This window comes from Rhinoraja longicauda, chromosome 23 (genome assembly GCF_053455715.1).
Source record: "Rhinoraja longicauda isolate Sanriku21f chromosome 23, sRhiLon1.1, whole genome shotgun sequence".
In the NCBI taxonomy this organism is placed as follows: Eukaryota; Metazoa; Chordata; class Chondrichthyes; order Rajiformes; family Arhynchobatidae; genus Rhinoraja; species Rhinoraja longicauda.
In genome coordinates, this window is record NC_135975.1 from 1,014,883 (window position 1) to 1,036,942 (window position 22,060).

Below are 22,060 nucleotides of genomic sequence, written 5' to 3' on the forward strand. Positions count from 1 at the left end.
GACAGATCCAAAGTAACGGTTTAACTCGTCTGCCATTTCTTTGTTCCCCATAATAAATTCCCCTGTTTCTGTCTTCAAGGGACCCACATTTGCCTTGACTACTCCTTTCCTCTTCACGTACCTAAAAAAACTTTTGCTATCCTCCTTTATATTATTGGCTAGTTTACCCTCGTACCTCATCTTTTCTCCCCGTATTGCCTTTTTAGTTAACTTTTGTTGCTCTTTAAAAGAGTCCCAATCCTCTGTCTTCCCACTCTTCTTTGCTATGTTATACTTCCTCTCCTTGATTTTTATGCTGTCCCTGACTTCCCTTGTCAGCCACAGGTGTCTCTTACTCTCCTTAGAGTCTTTCCACCTCTTTGGAATAAATTGATCCTGCAACCTCTGCATTATTCCCAGGAATACCTGCCATTGCTGTTCTACCGTCTTCCCTGCTAGGGCCTCCTTCCAGTCAATTTTGGCCAGCTCCCGCCTCATGCCTCTGTAATCCCCTTTGCTATACTGTAATACTGACACTTCCAATTTTCCCTTCTGCCTTTCCATTTGCAGAGTAAAACTTATCATGTTGTGATCACTGCCTCCTAATGGCTCTTTTACCTCTAGTCCCCTTATCAGATCAGGATCATTACACCACTATCGTATCTGCCTCCACCCCCACCCCCCTCTGTGTAATAAACCTGCCCCACACATCTCCTTTAAACTTTGCCCCTCTCACCTTAAAGCTGTGCCCTCTAGTCTTGGACATCTCCACCCTGGCGTAAAGGCTCTAACTGTCTACCCTAACTATGCCTCTCATACTTTTATACACTTCTATCGGGTCTGCCCTCAACCTCGAACGTTCCATGGAAAACAATCCCAGTCCGTCCTCCCTCTCCCTGTAGTTGGAACCCTCTAATCCAGGCAGCGTTCTGGTCAACCTCCTCTCCACCCTCTAATCCACCCTCTCCCTGTAGCTGGAACCCTCTAATCCAGGCAGCATCTGGTCAACTTCCTCTGTGCCCTCTCCACCCTCTCTCTGTAGCTGGAACCCTCTAATCCAGGCAGCATCTGGTCAACCTCCTCTCCAAAGCCTCCATATCCTTGCTGTAATGGGGGCGACCACAATACTCCACAATACTCCACATGCAGCCTGACCAATGTCCTAGAGCGCTGCATCATGACATCCTCACTCCTGTATACAATACCCAGTGCACCAAAGGCAAGGGTACTTCCTGACCCGCTGAGTTGCTGCAGCAATCTAGTTTAGTTTAGAGATACAGCACGGAAACAGGCCCTTCGAACCACCGGGTCCGCGCCGACCAGCGATCCCCGCGCACTAACACTATCCTACACACACGAGGGACAATTTATAATTTTACAGAAACCAATTAACCTACAAACCTGCACATCTTTGGAGTGTGGGAGGAAACCGGAGCACCCGGAGAAAATCCACGCAGGTCATTTCACTGAACCGCAGTATACGTGACAATAAACTAAACTTAGATTGTTGATCAGTGCGGGTGTCAGGGGTTATGGGGAGAAGGCAGGAGAATGGGGTTGTGAGGGAGAGATAGATCAGCCATGATTGAATGGCAGAGTAGATTTGATGGGCCAAATGGCCTAATTCTGTTCCTATCACTTATGAACTTTGCTAAACCTAAACGTACAAACTCCGTACAGACAGCACCCGTAGTCAGGATGGAACCCGGGTCTCTGGCGCTGTGAGGCAGCAGCTCTACCCGCTGCATCACCGTGCCACAATTTGTATCTTCCAGCTTATAAGTGATAGGAGTAAAATGAGGCCACTCGGCCCATCGAGTCTACTCCGCCATTCAATCGTGAATGATCTATCTGCCCCTCCTAACCCCATTCCCCTGCCTTCTCCCCCACAACCCCTGGCCCTCTACACTCTCTACATGTATGGCTGTAGAGGTTTGGACTAGATTTACTTTTGGATATTTTCCTTTCTGCATTTCAAGGACCTTTGGAGTAACGTGCGCGCCCCTGTTGCTTTGCAGCATCTGCCAGCACGCAGCGTGTTCCTCCTGCCTTGTGCAACGGCAGAGAAATCCTCGACTCCACCACATCGTCATTATGAGGGTCTCCGACAATCCAGCGCTGTGTCGCCCGGTCGGTCTAAGTGTGCAGGAGACACATTCCAGGCTCACTCACTTTTGTAGAGACAGTGGATTACGATATTTTTAAGGGCTGTAAGTAATTATATCATAGTTGGGTTTTCTGGTTAATATTTTATCCTGTACATAACTTATTTACAAAAAACATTGTTATAAACTCTTTATGTAAGGCTGGCACTGTATGAAAATATGACGATTGACTATTATAAAGTTTTACAGCTCAATAACAGGTTTGTGATGTATTTGCACTAGATTGCATAGTGATCTTTAATGTTGTATATAGTTACAATACCTAACATGGTTTTAACAGCACAAAACAATGAAAACTTTAATGTAAAATAAACTTAATAAAAATCTCTGACCTCTTTCCATCGTGTCAACGTCGTGTGTTGCTACAAGTAAGGATTTCATTGTTCCGTTTCAGGACACACGACAGTAAAACACTTGACTCTTGATTCAGTTCACTATTGTCAAGTGTACAGAGAAGGGTGGTGGGTGTGTGGAGCGAGCTGCCGGAGGAGGTGGATGAGGCAGGGACTATAGTAACATTTAAGAAACTTTTAGGCAGGTACATGGACAGGACAGGTTTGGAAGGCAGGCAGGTGGGTCTAGTTTAGATGGGAAATTTACATTAGCTTGGGCAGCTTACACCCCAGCGGTATGAACATTGATTTCTCTAACTTCAGATAGTCCATACTTTCCCTCTCTCCCCCCTCTCCTTCCCAATTCTCCCACCAGTCTTCCTGTCTCCAACTACATTCTATTTTTGTCCTGCCCCCTCGCCTGACATCAGTCTGAAGAGGGGTCTCGACCGGAAACGTCACCCATTCCTTCTCTCCACAGATGCTGCCTGACCCGCTGAGTTACTCCAGCACTCTGTGAAACGTCACCTATCCATGTTCTCCACAGATGCTGCCTGACCCGCTGAGTTACTCCAGCACTCTGTGAAACGTCACCTATCCATGTTCTCCACAGATGCTGCCTGACCCGCTGAGTTACTCCAACACTCTGTGAAACGTCACCCATTCCTTCTCTCCACAGATGCTGCCTGACCCGCTGAGTTACTCCAGCACTCTGTGAAACGTCACCTATCCATGTTCTCCAGAGATGCTGCCTGACCCGCTGAGTTACTCCAGCACTCTGTGAAACGTCACCTATCCATGTTCTCCACAGATGCTGCCTGACCCGCTGAGTTACTCCAGCACTCTGTGAAACGTCACCTATCCATGTTCTCCACAGATGCTGCCTGACCCACTGAGTTACTCCAGCACTCTGTGAAACGTCACCTATCCATGTTCTCCACAGATGCTGAGTCCATCTTCAGGTATAAACTAGCATCTGCAGTTTTTTTCAACACATTTAAACTGACCTCCTCCACCTGCACATGATCCATATCCCTCCATATCCATGCCCCTGTCTAAAACCCTCTTGAACACCACAGGGAGAGGCCACTCGGCCCATCAAGCCTACCCTGCAAATTAATGTGATCATGGTCTATTCCGGCCCAACTCCTCTCCTGTGTGAATTCCCCAGAACCCGGAATTAAAATGTTTCTTCTTGCTCATTAAATGTCCCCCAACACCAATCCTAGAACGATCTAGAAATGTTCTTTATAAATCATAAGAAGTTGCTTTAACTTCTAACATCCAGTTGTAATGAAACTTGCTCATTTAAAATACAAACACATGCATAAGAGTTCCTCAAAACTGTTCATATTTATTTAAGAAAGATGAGGGGAAGACCAGCACTATGTTGGTTAATGCCGATTATACAATTTAGCAGAAACCAAAACTCAGAAACCTAAACACAATGAACGCACTGATGCATTAGAATACACAACACAGGTGGGGATCTGAAACATCGCTAACCTCTACACCTACCATGTGGGTATGGGCCAAACGCGGGCAAGTGGGACTGGCCTGGTTGGGTCAGCATGGACATGTTGGGCCGAAGGGCCTGTTTCCCTACTGCATGACTCTATGATAACTTGGGTTGAACATTTAGAAATGGCTAAAAATAGTTCCCTTTGTGTAATATATTTATGCTTCGTGGCATTTAGAAAGTTGAATTTGTGATTATATCCAAAAATAATTTGGTTAGATCAACATGATATGTTTTATTCAGTCATTCGGAAATGGATTTTTCACTTGATATTTTTTCCAGCACACATTTCTGCCGATATCAAAAAATCAACATGGAATTTCAACCATAACTCATAATCGTGAATTTAAAATTTCATCTTATTCTGAGTCATAATGGCCTCAAGTATAAAATGGCCATTCCTCTCAAAGATGAATTAATGACAGGCCAAGTAGGTTAAAGGAGATGTGTGGTACAGGTTATTACACAGAGAGTGGTGGGGGCCTGGATATTCAAGAGAGAGCTAGATAGAGCTCTTAAGGATAGCGGAGTCAGGGGGTATGGGGAGAAGGCAGGAACGGGGTACTGATTGAGAATGATCAGCCATGATCACATTGAATGGCGGTGCTGGCTCGAAGGGCCGAATGGCCTCCCCCTGCACCTATTGTCTATCGTCTATTATTCTTCACTTTCAGCCTTTGATATGCCAGGAGAATATTCCCATTTTCATAAATCATGCAAAATTTTCACCCATTTATTGCAATCTTATTTCCCAAATTCAGCATAACACAGAGTGCCGGAGGAACTCAGCGGGTCAGGCAGCATCTGTGGAGAACATGGATAGGTGACGTTTCACAGAGTGCTGGAGGAACTCAGCGGTCAGGCAGCATCTGTGGAGAACATGGATAGGTGACGTTTCACAGAGTGCTGGAGGAACTCAGCGGGTCAGGCAGCATCTCTGGAGTGAATGGACAGATGACGTTTCGGGTCGAGACCCTTCTTCAGGACCCAACCCAAAGTGTCATCTGTCCATTACTCTCCACGGATATACTTTAAACATTAAAGATACAATGCAGAAACAGGCCCTTCGGCCCACAGAGTCTGTACTAACCAGCGATCACCACATACACTAGCACTATCTGACACACTAGGGACAATTTTACAATTTACCAAAATTAATTAACTGACAAACATGTTCGTCTTCGGAGTGTGGGAGGAAACCAGAGCACCCGGAGAAAACCCACGCGGTCACGGGGAGAACGTACAAACTCTGTACAGACAGCACCCGTGGTCAGGATCGAACCCGGGTCTCTGGCGCTGTGAGGCAGCAGCTCTACCCGCTGCGCCACTGGCCCGCCCCTTAGATGCTGCCTGACCCACCGGGTTCCTCCAGCACTCCGTGTTTTGTTCAATATTCTAGCATCTGCAGTTCCTTGTTTCTTCATTTCCTAACTTATTAGTTGACAGACTAATAAAGAACTATGGTAGACACAAAATGCTGGAGTAACTCAGCGGGTCAGGCAGCATCTCTGGAGAGAAGGAATGGGTGACGTTTCAGGTCGAGATCCTTCTTCAGACTGTGACAGAACTATAATTTCCCTTCATGATCAGGGAACTATAGCAGTGTACAACCTAGAGATCCAAAAATACATTCAATTTGCAAGATTTTATTGTTCACCACAACTTAGTTAAACTGTACCTTAAATCAAATTTAAAGAAACCTTTCCCAGTAACTCATTCAAAGCAACATTTCACCTTCCTAGTTATCTTAAAGAGTGCAACACTATTTCACAGTTTCAAAATATCAAATCACCAATTAATTCATAATGTAAACAGTCGATAGTGTCTAAGGATCAACTTGTTCAAAGTGAGTAGACAAGTAGTTCTCGATTAGCGTGGGTATCAGGGGTTATGGGGAGAAGGTAGGAGAATGGGGTTGGGGGGGAGAGATAGATCAGCCATGATTGAATGGTGGAGTGGACTCGATGGGCCGAATGGCCTAATTCTAATCCTGGAACTTATGAACTTATGAAATAGTTCTAAGCATGCAACATTTTGGTTTGTCAAATTTATCTTTATATAAATAAGTGCTAACCAGACATGTGAAGTATGTAGGAAAAAAACTGCAGATGCTGGTCTAAATCGAAGGTAGACACAAAATGCTGGAGTAACTCAGCAAGTCAGGCAGCATCTCGGGAGAGAAGGAATGGGTGACGTTTCGGGTCGAGACCCTTCTTCAGTCTCAAGAAAGGTCTCGACCCGAAACGTCACCCATTCCTTCTCTCCCGAGATGCTGCCTGTCCCGCTGAGTTACTCCAGCATTTTGTGTGTAACAGACATGTGAAGTGTTGGCTATTGTCAATGCTGCCTGGTTTATAAGCCGAGGTTTACTGAACTATAACTTTAACGAGTATAAAATGTCAAAATCAATTGTGGAGTAAAAAGAGTGGCAGTACATCGTGTCTTTGATGCATTCACTTGCTGCCTTCTGGTGGCCATTCATGGTATTACTCTGTGTGATAAAACTGAGACAAGTTTATTCAGTCTGAAGAGTCCTGACCCGTAATGTCACCTATCCATGTTCTCCACAGATGCTGCCTGACCCACTGAGTTACTCCAGCACTCTGTGAAACGTCACCTATCCGTGTTCTCCACAGATGCTGCCTGACCCGCTGAGTTACTCCAGCACGTTGTGTCCTCTTAGGAAAATCGGGCCGTTTGGATGTGGAGGCTTTGGAGAGGGGGCAGAGGGGGTTTACCAGAACGCTGCCTGGATTAGAGGGCATCAGCTACAGGGAGAGGTTGGAGTAACTTGGATTGTTTTCTCTCGAATATCAGAGACTGAGGGGAGACCTGATAGAAGTATATAAAATTATGAAAGGCATAGAGACAGTCAGAGCCTTTACCCCAGGGTGGAGATGTCCAAGACTAGAGGGCGCAGCCTTAAGGTGAGAGGGGCAAAGTTTAAAGGAGATATGTGGGGCAGGTTTATTACACAGAGGGGGGTGGGGGCCTGGAACGTGCTGCCAGGGGTGGGGGTGGAGGCAGATACGATAGTGGTGTTTAAGAGGCTTTTAGACAGGCACATGGATACGCAGGGAATGGAGGGACATGGATCACGTGCAGGCGGAGGGGATTAGTTTAACTTGGTATCGTGTCCAGCACGGTAATTGTGGGCCGAAGGGCCTGTCCCTGTGCTGTTTCTATTCTCAAATTTTCCCTCAAACGTTATAATCGGCTATTTTACGTTTCTCTAAAGTCCCTGCAAGAAGACGTTCCATTTAATTCAGCTGCTGCACTTTCCACTGAAACCTTTCTTAATATTTTTCACTAAATTGAAAATGATTGGCAATAATTTAGTGTTGATGTGTGGTAGATCGGCTAAACATTAAAATAACATTTAACATTTCTTACATATATAAACAGAAATATCAATATACGCAGCAGATCAACCAGAGAGAAACACGAGATGAGGAGGAATTCTTTAGTCAGAGGGTGGTGAATCTGTGGGATTCATTGCCACAGACGGCTGTGGAGGCCACAAGTCAGTGGGTATTTTTAAGGTGTAGTGACAGATTCTTGATTAGTGCGGGTGTCAGGGGTTATAGGGAGAAGGCAGGAGAATGGTTTTAGGAGGGAGAGATAGATCAGCCGTGATTGAATGGCGGAGTGGATGTGATGGGCCGAATGGCCTAATTCTGCTCCAATCACTTATGAACTTTCGAAGATGACTTTTCAGATTGAGGATTGACCTATAACTTTCCACACAGAGGGTGGTGGGTGTATGGAACGAGCCACTGGAGGAGGTAGTTGAGGCAGGGACTATCACAACATTTAAGACATTTGGACAGGCACATGGATAGGACGGGTTTGGAGAGATATGGGCCAAACAAGGCAGGTGGGACTAGTGTAGATGGGGCATGTTGGCCGGTGTGGGCTGGTGGGACTAGTGTAGATGGGGCATGTTGGTCGGTGTGGGCTGGTGGGACTAGTGTAGATGGGGCATGTTGGTCGGTGTGGGCAGGTGGGACTAGTGTAGATGGGGCATGTTGGTCGGTGTGGGCAGGTGGGACTAGTGTAGATGGTCCATGTTGGTCGGTGTGGGCAAGTTGGGCCGAAGGGCCTGTTTCTGTGCTGTGTGATTCTATGACTGTGACTCTAATTAGCAAGGGTGACTGTATGTGCAATGGGTAGATCACAGTACATCAGACTAGTCATGACTTGTAATGAATGAATGGGTTTTAAGAATAAACTACGAAACAATGACTTTCAAAGCACAAAGTATCACCTTCACAGAGCAGAGAGTTGCAAGACGAACCATTTACATTACTCCTGAGGGGAAGGGTCTGTATATATATATATATATATATATAAAAACTTACACGTAGTTCTGTGTCGCAAACGTTACAATTTGCATCAATTAAATCATTTATTTCGCTGATTTGCACATCATAAATATAATTAATGAAATTTTAAACAATGGAAAGTATAAGTGCAGTACGTTCACCATCAATTACCCAGCGACTCTATAATCCTTTATAGTCACACTGTGATACAGCGCGGAACAGGCCCATCAGCCCAACTTGCCCACACCGGCCAACATGTCCCAGCTACTGGGGCCACACAGTCTATGAATAAAGGGGAGGCCATTTAAAACTGAGGTGAGAAGAAACGTTTTCACCCAGAAAGTTGTGAATTTGTGGAATTCTCTGCCACAGAGGGCAGTGGAGGCCAAATCACTGGATGAATTTAAGAGAGACTTGGATAGAGCTTTAGTGGCTAGTGGAATCAAGGGATATGGGGAGAAGGCAGGCACGGTTTACTGATTGTGGACGATCAGCCATGATCACAATGAATGGCGGTGCGTACAGGCTCGAAGGGCCGAATGGCCTCCTCCTGCACCTATCGTCTATGTTTCTACACTAGTCCCATCTACCTGCATTTGGCCCATATCCCTCCAAACCTGTCCTATCCATGTACCAGTCTGGACAAGGCTACGAGACCGCGCTTGAAATTCCTGCAATCGTCAGACTAGTTTAGTTTAGTTTAGTTTAAAGATACAGGAAATAGGCCAACGGAATAGAAAATAGGCCCTTCGGCCCACCGAGTCCGTGCCAACTAGCGATCACCCCACGCGCAATGGACAATTTACAATCTTTACCGAAGCCAATTAACCTACAAACCTGCACGTCTTTGGAGTGTGGGAGGAAACCGGAGCACCCGGAGAAAACCCACGCAGGTCACGGGGAGAACGTGCAAACTCCGCACAGACAACGCCCGTGGTCGGGATGGAACCCTGGTCTCTGGCGCTGTGAGGCAGCAGCTCTACCCGCTGCACCACCGTGCCACACACATCACTGAGTGGCTGCCGTGTACATAGTGCGCGGCGAGCTCTCTGCCGGGACTCATTATTTGTTTCAAGCAGGTCCCTGGTGCTTCGGAAACACGGGAGGGGCATAATTAGTGAGTCAGAGGTGCATTGTTCAATTATCATGATGTGGTATAGTCCCCGCCTCAACTACCTCCTTCACAAGCTCCTTCTGTACACGGAACGAGCTGCCACAGGAGGTAGTTGAGGCTGGGACTATCGCAACGTTTTAGAAACAGTTTGACAGGAACATGGATAGGACAGGTTTAGAGGGATATGGGCCAAATGCGGGCAGGTGGGACTAGTGTAGCTGGGGCATGTTGGCTGGTGTGGGTAAGTTGGGCCGAAGGGCCTGTTTCTACGTTGTGTCACTCTATGACCTCTGTTGGTCATGCAAAAAAGGGATAATCTTGGATAGCACGCAACAAAAGCTCACCTTGGTACACGTGACAATAAACGAAACTGAAATAAACTGGAGTACTGTGAGCAATTTTTGGCCCCATATTTGAGGAAGGATGTGTCAGCCATGGAGAGGGTCCAGAGGAGGTTTACAAGAACGATCCCAGGAGTGAGTAAATTAACATATGATGAGCGTTTGTGGGCACTGGGCCTGTACTCGCTGGAGTTTAGAAAGATGAAAGGGGACCTCATTGAAACGTACAGAATAGTGAGCGGCCTGGATAGAGTGGATGTGGAGAGGATGTTTCCACTAGTGGGAGAGTCTAGGACCAGAGGGCACAGCCTCAGAATTAAAGGGCAGTCCATTAGGAAGGAGATGAGGAGGAATTATTTTAGTCAGAGGGTGGTGAATCTGTGGGATTCATTGCCACAGACGGCTGTGGAGGCCAAGTCAATGGATATTTTAAGGCAGAGATAGATAGATTCTTGATTAGTACAGGGGTTAGGGGTTATGGGGAGAAGGCAGGAGAATGGGGTTGAGAGAGAGAGATAGATCAGCTATGATTGAATGGCAGAGTAGACTTGATGGGCCGAATGGTCTAATTTTGCTCCTATCACGTATGAACTTATAGACTAAACAAAACTAAGCTGATCGGATAAAGGTCTGGAAGCAAGGATGCCGGGAAATGGGTGATGGACCTGCAGTATGTTTATTTGTAGAACATTGCAGCTAACTGCAGATGGAGCACAAGACCAAACGAGCCATAAAACCACAGGGGTCACGATGAGAAGTCTACACACTCATGGAGGGGCAGGGGTAATGATGAATGATTGCAAGCTCTTCCTGAGATACATGTTGTCAGTTTGGCAACGAGGAATGGCAGCCGGTTTGACAACTCTGGTCTGCGGCCTCTTCGATCCAGCACAATAAGGCGAACAAACAGGAACTGTTTGCAAAAGGTTCTCGGAGAAACATTTGAGAGATGGTAATGTTCAGGAGGTGTGGTCTCCCAACTTCAGCTGTGTTTGGCGTCAGTGACCGCCAACATCCCCCAAAGCTGAGGTCACGTCTTCATATATTGCGAGCTCGTGGGGATTTCAGTTGTACCGACTCAAAGATATCCTGTTTATCCTTGGGCAAGAAAAGAACAAGAATGAATGATGAATGAGCAAATGAATGAATAAATGCTTCATTGTCACAGCGCGGAAACAGGCCCATCAGCCTGTCACAGTGAAATTCTATGCTTGCATACCCAAGGTATGCAAATAGTCACCACGTAAAGGGCGCCGACAGAGTTACAAAGTACCCCCTTTGTTCTCCCCCAACACCCCCCCCCTCTCCTCATGGCTGTTCCCCCTCGGTCCAGGTGAATGATTTAGATGGAAATTTTTGCACATTCACGTTCATAAGTGATAGGGGCAGTAGTAGACCATTCGGCCCATCGAGCCCACTCCGCCGTTCAATCACAGTTGATCTATCTCTCCCTCCTAACCCCATTCTCCTGCCTTCTCCCCATAACCCCTGACACCCGCACTAATCAAGAACCTACCTATCTCTGCCTTAAATATATCCACTGACTTGTGGCCTCCACAGCCGTCTATGGCAATGAATCCCACAGATTCACCACCCTCTGGCTTAAGAAATTCCTCCTCATCTCCTTCCTAAAAGAACGTCCTTTAATTCTGAGGCTGTGCCCTCTGGTCCTAGACTCTCCCACTAGTGGAAACATCTTCTCCACATCCACTCTATCCAGGCCTAAACAGAAACTGAAATAGAAGGCTGTGGAGGCCCAGTCAATAGATATTTTTAAGGCAGAGATTGGCAGATTCTTGATTCTGTTTAGTTCAGTTTATTATCATTTACAGCGAGGTACAGTGAAAAGTGTTTGTTGTGTGCTGACCAGTCAGTGGAAAGAGTACGAGTGTCGGGGGTTACGGGGAGAAGGCAGGAGAATGGGGTTGGGAGGGAGAGATAGATCAGCCATGATTGAATGGCGGAGTTGACTTGATGGGCCGAATGGCCTAATTCTGCTCCTATAACTAATAAACATGAACATTGTGAGGCATGGATAAAGTAGACAGTCAGGGTGGAAACGTACAACACATTGGGCGGCAGGGTGATGCAGCGGGTAGAGCTGCTGCCCCACAGCAGCAGCAGAGAGCCTGGTTGCATCCTGACCTCGGGAGCTGTCTGTGTAGAGTTTGCACGTTCTCCCCGTGACCGTGTGGGTTTCCACCGGCTGGTTTCCTCCCACATCCCAAAGATGTGCGGGTTAATCAGCACTCTGTAAATTGCCCGCTAGTGTGTAGGGAGTGGATGGGAAAGTGGGATAACATGGAACGGGGCAATCGCTGGTTAGCATGGACTGGGAGGGCTGAAGGGCCTGTTTCCGTGCTGCATCTCTGAATTAAACTCTAAACTACCGTGCCCAGAACAAGGGGAGAAGATGACGGCACTTCTGGACATTTGCTCTGGGAAGTTGGGAATTTCCACACTTTTCCAGATTTTGCAAACTGCACATTTTACCCGTGAGAAATCGTTTAGGTTAATGAGAAAAAGAAAGCACTTACACAACAGAGAACAGTCCAGCACAGGAATGGCCCTTCGGCCCACAAAGTCCATGTCTAACATGATTGGTGCTGCCTGACCTGCAGAGTTACTCCAGCGCTTTATTCTTTGAGAAGCCATCTTCTCTAGTGGCATTGTGGACAACCCATATTCTGGGGGGGTGCCCACATTTAAAACTATCTGATCAGTACAGCACAGCAAAGGGCCCTTCAGCCCACATTGTCCGTGCTGGACATGATGCCAAGTTAAACCGATCGCCTCCACCTGCACGTGATCCATTCCCTGCGTATCCATGTGCCTGTCTAAAAGCCTCTTAAACACCACTATCGTATCTGCCTCCACCCCCACCCCTGGCAGCGCGTTCCAGGCCCCCATCCCCCTCTGTGTAGAAAACCTGCCCCACACATCTCCTTTAACCTGTTCACTGCCACGTTGTATGTTCAGCATTGGCCATGAGCAGAGTATACTCGAGGGTGGCACTGAACAGGTTCAGCTTTGCTCTTCTCCACTCAAGGCTGTGCCCTCTAGTCTTTAAACACATAATGCTGGAGTAACTCAGAGGGTCAGGCAGTATCTCGGGAGAGAAGGAATGGGTGACGTTTCGGGTCAAGAGCCTTCTTCAGACTGGAGACTGAAGAAGGGTCTCGACCCAAGACATCATCCATTCCTTCCCTCCACAGATGCTGCCTGACCTGCTGAGTTACTCCAGCACTCTGTGAAACGTCACATATCCATGTTCTCCACAGATGCTGCCTGACCCGCTGAGTTACTCCAGCACTCTGTGTCTACCTTTGACTTAAACCAGCATCTGCAGTTTTCTTTCCTTCCCTCTTGTCTTTGTCATTTCCACCCTGGGGGAAGAAGGTTGTGACTGTCTACCCTTGCAGATGCCGGCTGGAAGAGATTGCGGAGTCGTACAATTGCTGCTCACCTTTGAAGCCAACGACTTGAGCTTCCCCAACAGTGTGGATTTCTTGGAATAGAAGACATCCTCTTCGTTATCCTCCCCCTCCATGATGGCACAGCTGTCTGCAGCTGGGAGCTCCACCTCCCTGGAGTTTGCGTTCATCACCAGCTTGGAATATTTGTACTCCAGCCTGAACGAGGAAGGAAAGACCTGGGTTAAAGACTGGCAGAGACGGGGCAGTGGTCCGAGCTGTCACGTTCATTCAGTTCGGTTTTAGATTAGTTTAGTTTAGTTTCAGTTCAGTTTAGTTTGGTTTAGTTTAGAGATACAGCGCGGAAACAGGCCCTTCGGCCCACCGAGTCCGTGCCGACCAGCGATCTCCGCACACTAACACTATCCTACACACACTAGGGACAATTTCTTAATATTTATACATTTATACCAAGCCGATTAACCTACAAGCCTGCACATCTTTGGAGTGTGGGAGGAAACCAAAGATCTCAGAGGAAACCCACGCAGGTCACGGGGAGAACGTACAAACTTCGTACAGACAGCACCCGTGGTCAGGATGGAACCCGGGTCCCTGGCGCTGTGAGACAGCAGCTCTACCCGCTGCCCAACATGCCGCCCAATCAGGGGTTCCAATGTGCCTGTCCTAGGCTTCCTCCGGGTGCTCCGGTTTCCTCTCACATCCCAAAGACGTGCGGGTTTGTAGGTTAATCGGCCCCATGCTGTATCCCTAAATCTAAACTAAAATAAACTAAAGTCTGAAGAAGGGTCTCGACCTGAAACGTCACCTATCCATGTTCTCCACAGATGCTGCCTGACCCGCTGAGTTACTCAGCCATTTTATGTCTTTCTTAAACTAAGGGCCTGTTGAATGACTGCGTGACGCTAAGATTATGCTTCCAAGATGCCCCCTCCACACTCTTAATTCCCCATCCTGTATCTGCACACTGTAAACGGCTCGATTGTAATCATGTATTGTCTTTCCACTGCCTGGTTAGCACGCAACAAAAGCTTTTCACTGTACCTCAGTACACGTGACACTAAACTGAACTGCACCCTGCAGCTGCCAGCGCTCGCTGGGATAACGTCGCTGCCGCCAAGTGTGTTGACTTACTTCTTGTTCTTTTTCCAGAAGTAACAGGTTAAGATGATAAGCAGCACGGCAGTGAAGGCTCCAATTCCCACCACCACTTTCAACCAGAAGTCGATCATTTCGCAGTTGGCGATGGCCTTGGCGGGCATCAGAGCCCCCTTCATGCAAACCTTCGGCTCCTTCCAAACGTACGTCGTTTCCTGGATAGAAAAATAGACATAGAAACATAGAAAATAGGTGCAGGAGCAGGCCATTCGGCCCTTTGAGCCTGTACGCACCGCCATTCAATATGATCATGGCTGATCATCCAGCTCAGTATCCCGTACCTGCCTTCCCTCCATACCCCCTGATCCCTTTAGCCACAAGGGCCACATCTAACTCCCTCTTAAATATAGCCAATGAACTGGCCTCAACTACCTTCTGTGGCAGAGAATTCCACAGATTCACCACTCTCTGTGTGAAAAAAAACGTTCTCATCTCGGTCCTAAAAGACTTCCCCCTTATCCTTAAACTGTGACCCCTGGTCCTTGATAACAAAGTAACATCGGTGTCCTTACGCCCGTGATGGTGAGGCGGGTGGAATCGGCGATGATGCCAGCCGGCCGCTGGCGGGGACGGGTGGGCGGGCGTTTGCCGTTGCCCGTGGGCGGTGGAGCTGGCAGTTGTGGTGGTTTTGGTGGTGGAGTTGGTGGAGGGGGGGTGGTGTTGGTGGAGGGGAGGTGGTGTTGGGGGGGAGGTGTTGGTGGGGGGGGGTGGGTGTTGGTGGGGGGGGTGGTGTTGGGGGGGGGTGGTGTTGGGGGAGGGGGTGGTGTTGGGGGGGGGGTGTTGGTGGGGGGGGTGGGGTGTTGGTGGGGGGGGTGTTGGTGGGGGAGGGATGTTGGTGGGGGGGTGGTGTTGGTGGGGGGGGGTGGTGTTGGTGGGGGGGTGGTGTTGGTGGGGGGGGTGTTGGTGGGGGAGGGATGTTGGTGGGGGGGTGGTGTTGATGGGGGGGTGGTGTTGGTGGGGGGGGTGTTGTTGGGGGGAGTGGGGTGTTGGTGGGGGGGGGTGGTGGGGTGTTGGTGGGGGGTTGGTGTTGGTGAGGGGGGATGTTGGTGGGGGGGTGGTGTTGGTGGGGGGGTGGGGTGTTGGTGGGGGAGGGATGTTGGTGGGGGGGGTGGTGTTGGTGGGGGGGTGTTGGTGGGGGGGGTGGTGTTGGTGGGGGGGTGGGGTGTTGGTGGGGGGGGTGGTGTTGCTGGGGGGGTGTTGGTGGGGGGGGTGGGGTGTTGGTGGGGGAGGGATGTTGGTGGGGGGGTGGTGTTGGTGGGGGGGGGGTGTTGGTGGGGGGGTGGGGTGTTGGTGGGGGGGTGGTGTTGGTGGGTGGGGGATGTTGGTGGGGGGGGGATGTTGGTGGGGGGGTGGTGTTGGTGGGGGGGTGGTGTTGGTGGGGGGGGTTGTTGGTGGGGGGGTGGTGTTGGTGGGGGGGGGTGTTGGTGGGGGGGTGGTGTTGGTGGGGGGGATGTTGGTGGGGGGGGATGTTGGTGGGGGGGTGGTGTTGGTGGGGGGGGTGGTGGGGTGTTGGTGGGGGGGTGGTGTTGGTGGGGGGGGTGGGGTGTTGGTGGGAGGGTGGTGTTGGTGGGGGGGGATGTTGGTGGGGGGGGTGGTGTTGGTGGGGGGGTGGTGTTGGTGGGGGGGGGTGTTGGTGGGGGGGTGGTGTTGGTGGGGGGGGGTGTTGGTAGGGGGGGTGGTGTTGGTGGGGGGGGGGTGGTGTTGGTGGGGGGGGATGTTGGTGGGGGGGTGGTGTTGGTGGAGGGGCGATGGTTGGCAGAGGTGGCCGCGGGAGGTTTGTGGTGCCCATTTTTAGCCCCCCTGACTCCCAGTCTGAAGGGTCTCGACCCAAAACGTCACCCATTCCTTTTCTCCAGAGATGCTGCCTGTCCCACTGAGTTACTCCAGCTTTTTGTGCCATTGTAAGGCTGGGTCAGGCAGCATCTGTGGAGAACATGGATAGATGACGTGTTGGGATGAGACCCTTCCACCATGAGTGGAGATTGCCGGTCGGTGCCTCTGGGTGGGGCCACAGTTCGGCGCGATGCCCAGTGTGCCAGCTTACCTGGATGCCCCCCAGGCACGCGCCCTCGATCTGGTGGAAGTCGGCAGGTGTGCAGAGTGGGCAGGCTCCTGCACTCTGCCACAGGAAGAGGAAGGTACAGCCATCACATGTCCCCCCAGGACAGTCACTGTGGGCACACGGACAAGTTCAGGATTTACTCCACACGCCAGACATGCAGATCCCCAACTACTATCCACCTCATTGGTGACCCTCGGACTATCCTTGAGTGGATTTTGCAGGCTTTACCTTGCACTAAACGACATTCCCTTATCCTGTATCTGTATACTGTAAATAGATCGATTGTAATCATGTATTGTCTTTCCGCTGACTGGTTAGCGCGCAACAAAAGCTTTTCACTGTACCTCGCTCGGTACACGTGACAATACACTAAACTGGACACTAGTTCTGAGTTATCCCATGGAAACAGAGATACAATGTGGATACAGACCCTTCAGCTCACCAAATCCACGTGATCTATCGATCACCCTGTACTATCACTATCCCACACACTAGAGGCAAGGTACAGACACCAATTAACCTACAAACCCGCACATCTATGGGATGTGGGAGGAAACCGGAGCACCCGGAGAAAACCCCCGCAGTCACGGGGAGAAGGGTGCACGTGACAATAAACTACACTGAAGTGAAGGGAAGTGTAGGTGCGAGCGGGCCGCAGTGGGCGCTACGGTACCTCGGTACGGAGATCTCGCCACGGCCGGCCTTCCCAGGGCTGCATCTCATGGTCACCACGGCCCCACGCCCCCCTTCACACGAGGCTGTAGACATAGAGGACCTGCAACACAACAGCGAGACCGTCAGCGGACAGAGGAACACTGGAGCAAACGTACACTGGATCCTGCCCCAAGGCAGAGCAACACTGGAGCAAACTTACACTGGATCCTACCCCAGGCCAGAGCAACGATCCAGCAAACTAACACTGGATCCAGCCTCAGCCAGAGCAACGATCCAGCAAACTTACACTGGATCCTGCCTCAGCCAGAGCAACGATCCAGCAAACTTACACTGGATCCTGCCTCAGCCAGAGCAACGATCCAGCAAACTTACACTGGATCCTGCCTCAGCCAGAGCAATGGTCCAGCAAACTTATACTGGATCCTGCCCCAAGCCAGAGCAACGATCCAGCAAACTTACACTGGATCCTGCCCCAAGCCAGACTCCCACCTGTAGTTTCTTGTGTCTTTATAAACTCCCCCTCCGCCCCCTCCACCTTCCTCCTGCATTGTCTGAAGAAGGGCCCTGACCTGAAACGTCACCTATATCAAATGATACCAATACTCAACATTCATTGGGCAGCTTACAACCCAGCAGTGTGAATAGTGATTTCTCAAACTTCAAGTCTCCGTAGATTTCTCTCTCTCCTTCATTTTGTGTCTCTTTGTCACCTTCCCCAACTAACAATCAACCATTCGACATTTTCATATCATGGCCTGCTTTGATCAGTTATTTTCACACCTTACCCTTCCATATCTCTATGTCTCCCTCTCCCGACTCTCAGTCTGAAGAAGGGTCTCGACCCGAAATGTCACCCATTCCTTTTCTCCACAGATGCTGCCTGACCCGCTGAGTTACTCCAGCACTCTGTGAAACGTCAACTATCCATGTTCTCCAGAGATGCTGCCTGACCCGCTGAGTTACTCCAGCACTCTGTGTCCATGTTCTCCACAGATACTGCCTGACCCGCTGAGTTACACCAGCACTCTGTGTCCATGTTCTCCACAGATGCTGCCTGACCCGCTGAGTTACTCCAGCACTCTGTGTCCATGTTCTCCACAGATGCTACCTGACCCGCTGAGTTACTCCAGCACTCTGTGTCCATGTTCTCCACAGATGCTGCCTGACCCGCTGAGTTACTCCAGCACTCTGTGTCCATGTTCTCCAGAGATGCTGCCTGACCCGCTGAGTTACTCCAGCACTCTGTGTCCATGTTCTCCACAGATGCTGCCTGACCCGCTGAGTTACTCCAGCACTCTGTGTCCATGTTCTCCACAGATGCTGCCTGACCCGCTGAGTTACTCCAGCACTCTGTGTCCATGTTCTCCACAGATGCTGCCTGACCCGCTGAGTTACTCCAGCACTCTGTGTCCATGTTCTCCACAGATGCTGCCTGACCCGCTGAGTTACTCCAGCACTCTGTGTCCATGTTCTCCACAGATGCTGCCTGACCCGCTGAGTTACTCCAGCACTCTGTGTCCATGTTCTCCACAGATGCTGCCTGACCCGCTGAGTTACTCTGTGCCTTCCTTTGCCTGTTTGTGTACTTGTGAAAATCAAAGAATCTCACTGCACCAAGTCACGTGACAATACAGTATCAATCATTCAATTGAGACGGGGGCATTCTGGTCGGCATGGACCAGTTGGGCTGAAGGGCCTGTTCTGTGCTGTACGGTTATGAAGCCTTTCATATTTCCACCCAGAGAGTTGTGAATCTGTGGAATTCTCTGCCACAGAAGGCAGTGGAGGCCAATTCACTGGATGTTTTCAAGAGAGAGTTGGATTTAACTCTTAGGGCTGATGGAATCAAGGGATATGGGGAGAAAGCAGGAACGGGGTACTGATTGTGGATGATCAGCCATGATCATATTGAATGGCGGTGCTGGCTCGAAGGGCCGAATGGTCTCCTCCTGCACCTGTTTTCTGTTTCGATGTTTGTATGAAGCTTTCTCACACTCACATGTAGAAGAAGTGAATGTCGGGAACGTCGGTTTCAGGAGGAGGGAAGTGGTTTGGCCTGGCGGTGATGTTCTGTATTGACGGTTCAACGCTGGCTCCTGGTAAAACAAACAACAACGTCAGAACAAAACAGTTCAACAGCCGACAGACGCGATCCTTACCCCTCAGGCTCCGACCAAACCCTCCCCCTCTCACCTTAACCCTCTGCCCCCACGCCCTCTTTTCCTGGGAAGGGGAATCTAGGGCGGCACGGTGGCGCAGCGGGTAGAGCTGCTGCCTCACAGCGCCAGAGACCCGGGTTCAATCCCGACTACGGGCGCTGTCTGTACGGAGTTTGTACGTTCTCCCCGTGACCTGCGTGGGTTTTCTCTGAGATCTCCGGTTTCCTCCCACACTCCACAGATTCACCACCCTTTGGCTAAAGAAATTCCGGGTGTCAGGGGTCATGGGGAGAAGGCAGGAGAATGGGTTTGAGAGGGAGAGATAGATCAGCCATGATTGAATGGTGGAGTAGAGGATGGCTCTGCTCCTATCACTTATGAACCGTAACTAAAGAAATCCCTCCACACCTCCTTCCTCTCTGTAGCTACCACCCTCTCATCCAGGCAGCCTTCTGGTAAACCTCGGTAAACCTCGGCCCCCTCATCAAAGCCTCCACATCCTTCCTGGTCACGGCGCCAGAGACCCGGGTTCCATCCTGACCACAGGTGCTGTCTGTACGGAGTTTGCACGTTCTCCCCGTGACCTGCGTGGGTTTTCTCCGGGTGCTCCGGTTTCCTCCCACACACCAAAGGCGTACAGGTGTGTAGACAATAGACAATAGGTGCAGGAGGAGGCCATTCGGCCCTTCGAGCCAGCACCGCCATTCAATGTGATCATGGCTGATCATTCTCAATCAGTACCCCGTTCCTGCCTTCTCCCCATACCCCCTGACTCCGCTATCCTTAAGAGCTCTCTCTAGCTCTCTCTTGAATGCATTCAGAGAATTGGCCTCCACTGCCTTCTGAGGTGTAGGTTAATTGGCTTTGGTAAAGATTGTAAATTGTCCCTAGTGTGTGTAGGATTGTGCTAGGCTATGGTTGGTGCAGACGCGGTGGGCCGAAGGGCCTATTTCTACACTGTATCTCTAAACTAAATCCCTCCATGACTGGTTCTACCTGTAGCTAGAGATTAAGATCAAGGTCAGTTTATTGGCACATGCACCAATTAAGGTACAGTGAAATTTGAGTTACCAGATAATGCCCCCTAATCTGGTGAAGCTCCTCTCCACCCTCTCCCTGTAGCTGGAACCCTCTAATCCACCCTCTCCCTGTAGCTGGAACCCTCTAATCCAGGCAGCGTCTGGTGAACCTCCTCTCCACCCTCTCCACCCTCTCCACCCTCTCCCTGTAGCTGGAACCCTCTAATCCAGGCAGCTTCTGGTGAACCTCCTCTCCACCCTCTCCACATCATTGCTGTGTTGGGGAGACCAGAACTGTCCACCTTATCCATGCCTCTCTTGGTTTAATGCACTCATCAGTAAACGACATTGCAGACTTATGTAAGAAGGAACTGCAGATGCTGGTTTAAACCGAAGATAGACACAAAACGCTGGAGTAACTCAGCGGGTCAGGCAGCATCTCTGGAGAGAAGGAACGGGTGACGTTTCAGGTCGAGACCCTTCTTCAGTCTGGAGGGTCTCGACCTGAAACTCCAGAGATGCTGCCTGTCCTTGTCTGCAGATGCTGCCTGTCCTTGTCTGCAGATGCTGCCTGTCCTTCACTGTAGAGATGCTGCCTGTCCTTCACTGTAGAGATGCTGCCTGTCCTTCACTGTAGAGATGCTGCCTGTCCTTGTCTGCAGATGCTGCCTGTCCTTCACTGTAGATGCTGCCTGTCCTTCACTGTAGATGCTGCCTGTCCTTCACTGTAGAGATGCTGCCTGTCCTTGTCTGCAGATGCTGCCTGCCCTTCACTGTAGATGCTGCCTGTCCTTCACTGTAGATGCTGCCTGTCCTTCACTGTAGAGATGCTGCCTGTCCTTGTCTGCAGATGCTGCCTGTCCTTCACTGTAGATGCTGCCTGTCCTTCACTGTAGATGCTGCCTGTCCTTCACTGTAGAGATGCTGCCTGTCCTTCACTGTAGATGCTGCCTGTCCTTCACTGTAGATGCTGCCTGTCCTTCACTGTAGAGATGCTGCCTGTCCTTCACTGTAGATGCTGCCTGTCCTTCACTGTAGAGATGCTACCTGTCCTTCACTGTAGATGCTGCCTGTCCTTCACTGTAGATGCTGCCTGTCCTTCACTGTAGAGATGCTGCCTGTCCTTCACTGTAGATGCTACCTGTCCTTCACTGTAGATGCTGCCTGTCCTTCACTGTAGAGATGCTACCTGTCCTTCACTGTAGATGCTGCCTGTCCTTCACTGTAGATGCTGCCTGTCCTTCACTGTAGATGCTGCCTGTCTGACCCACTGCGTTGCTGCAGCGTTGTGTGTTGATCTTTGGCGTGGCAGGGGTGGGGGGCACTGACCGAGGAAGGAGTCGGCGAGGCTGATGGACTGAGAGGACAGCGCGGTGCGGAAGCTTCGACCATCGGAGGGGATGATGGTGGACTGGCAGAGGAAGGAAGTGATGTCGTTGCTGAAGTCATCGCCGTCGGTCTGCACGCCCTGCAGCGTCACGTCCGTCACGTTGTCCGAGCACACGGCGCCCTTGCGGCCCTGCACACACACGGGAAACACGCAGGATTAGTCACGTACACGGCCACGTCACGCACACGGGAACACGCAGGGTTAGTCACGCACACGGGGAACACGCAGGGTTAGTCACGCACACGGGGAACACGCAGGGTTAGTCACGCACACGGGGAACACGCAGAGTTAGTTAGCATACACGGCCACATCACGCACATGCGGAACACATAGGGTTAGTCACGTACACGGCCACGTCACGCACAACACGCAGGGTTAGTCATGTACACGG

General features: G+C 50.2%; 2 protein-coding genes across 3 annotated transcripts in view; one reads left to right on the forward strand and one right to left on the reverse strand.

The window, feature by feature from the left end:
• Positions 1 to 2,476, forward strand: part of grm3 (glutamate receptor, metabotropic 3) — a 54,374-nt gene extending 51,898 nt beyond the window's left edge. The window contains exon 6 of one of the 2 annotated variants that reach the window (XM_078419419.1): positions 1,998 to 2,476. In XM_078419419.1, the coding sequence (XP_078275545.1) occupies positions 1,998 to 2,077 (80 nt within the window). In that variant the 3' untranslated portion in view covers positions 2,078 to 2,476. Of the gene's footprint in view, positions 1 to 1,958 lie in introns of both variants that reach the window. The other variant, XM_078419420.1, reaches the window with a different exon arrangement.
• Positions 2,477 to 6,262: 3,786 nt separating this feature from the next.
• Positions 6,263 to 22,060, reverse strand: part of LOC144604774 (endosome/lysosome-associated apoptosis and autophagy regulator family member 2-like) — a 174,972-nt gene continuing 159,174 nt past the window's right edge. The window contains exons 16-22 of the mRNA XM_078419421.1: positions 21,609 to 21,798; positions 19,101 to 19,197; positions 17,100 to 17,201; positions 16,409 to 16,535; positions 14,341 to 14,519; positions 13,242 to 13,407; positions 6,263 to 10,873 (exon numbers count right to left, since the gene is read on the reverse strand). Of these exons, the coding sequence (XP_078275547.1) occupies positions 10,814 to 10,873; positions 13,242 to 13,407; positions 14,341 to 14,519; positions 16,409 to 16,535; positions 17,100 to 17,201; positions 19,101 to 19,197; positions 21,609 to 21,798 (921 nt within the window). The 3' untranslated portion in view covers positions 6,263 to 10,813. The remainder of the gene's footprint in view (positions 10,874 to 13,241; positions 13,408 to 14,340; positions 14,520 to 16,408; positions 16,536 to 17,099; positions 17,202 to 19,100; positions 19,198 to 21,608; positions 21,799 to 22,060) is intronic.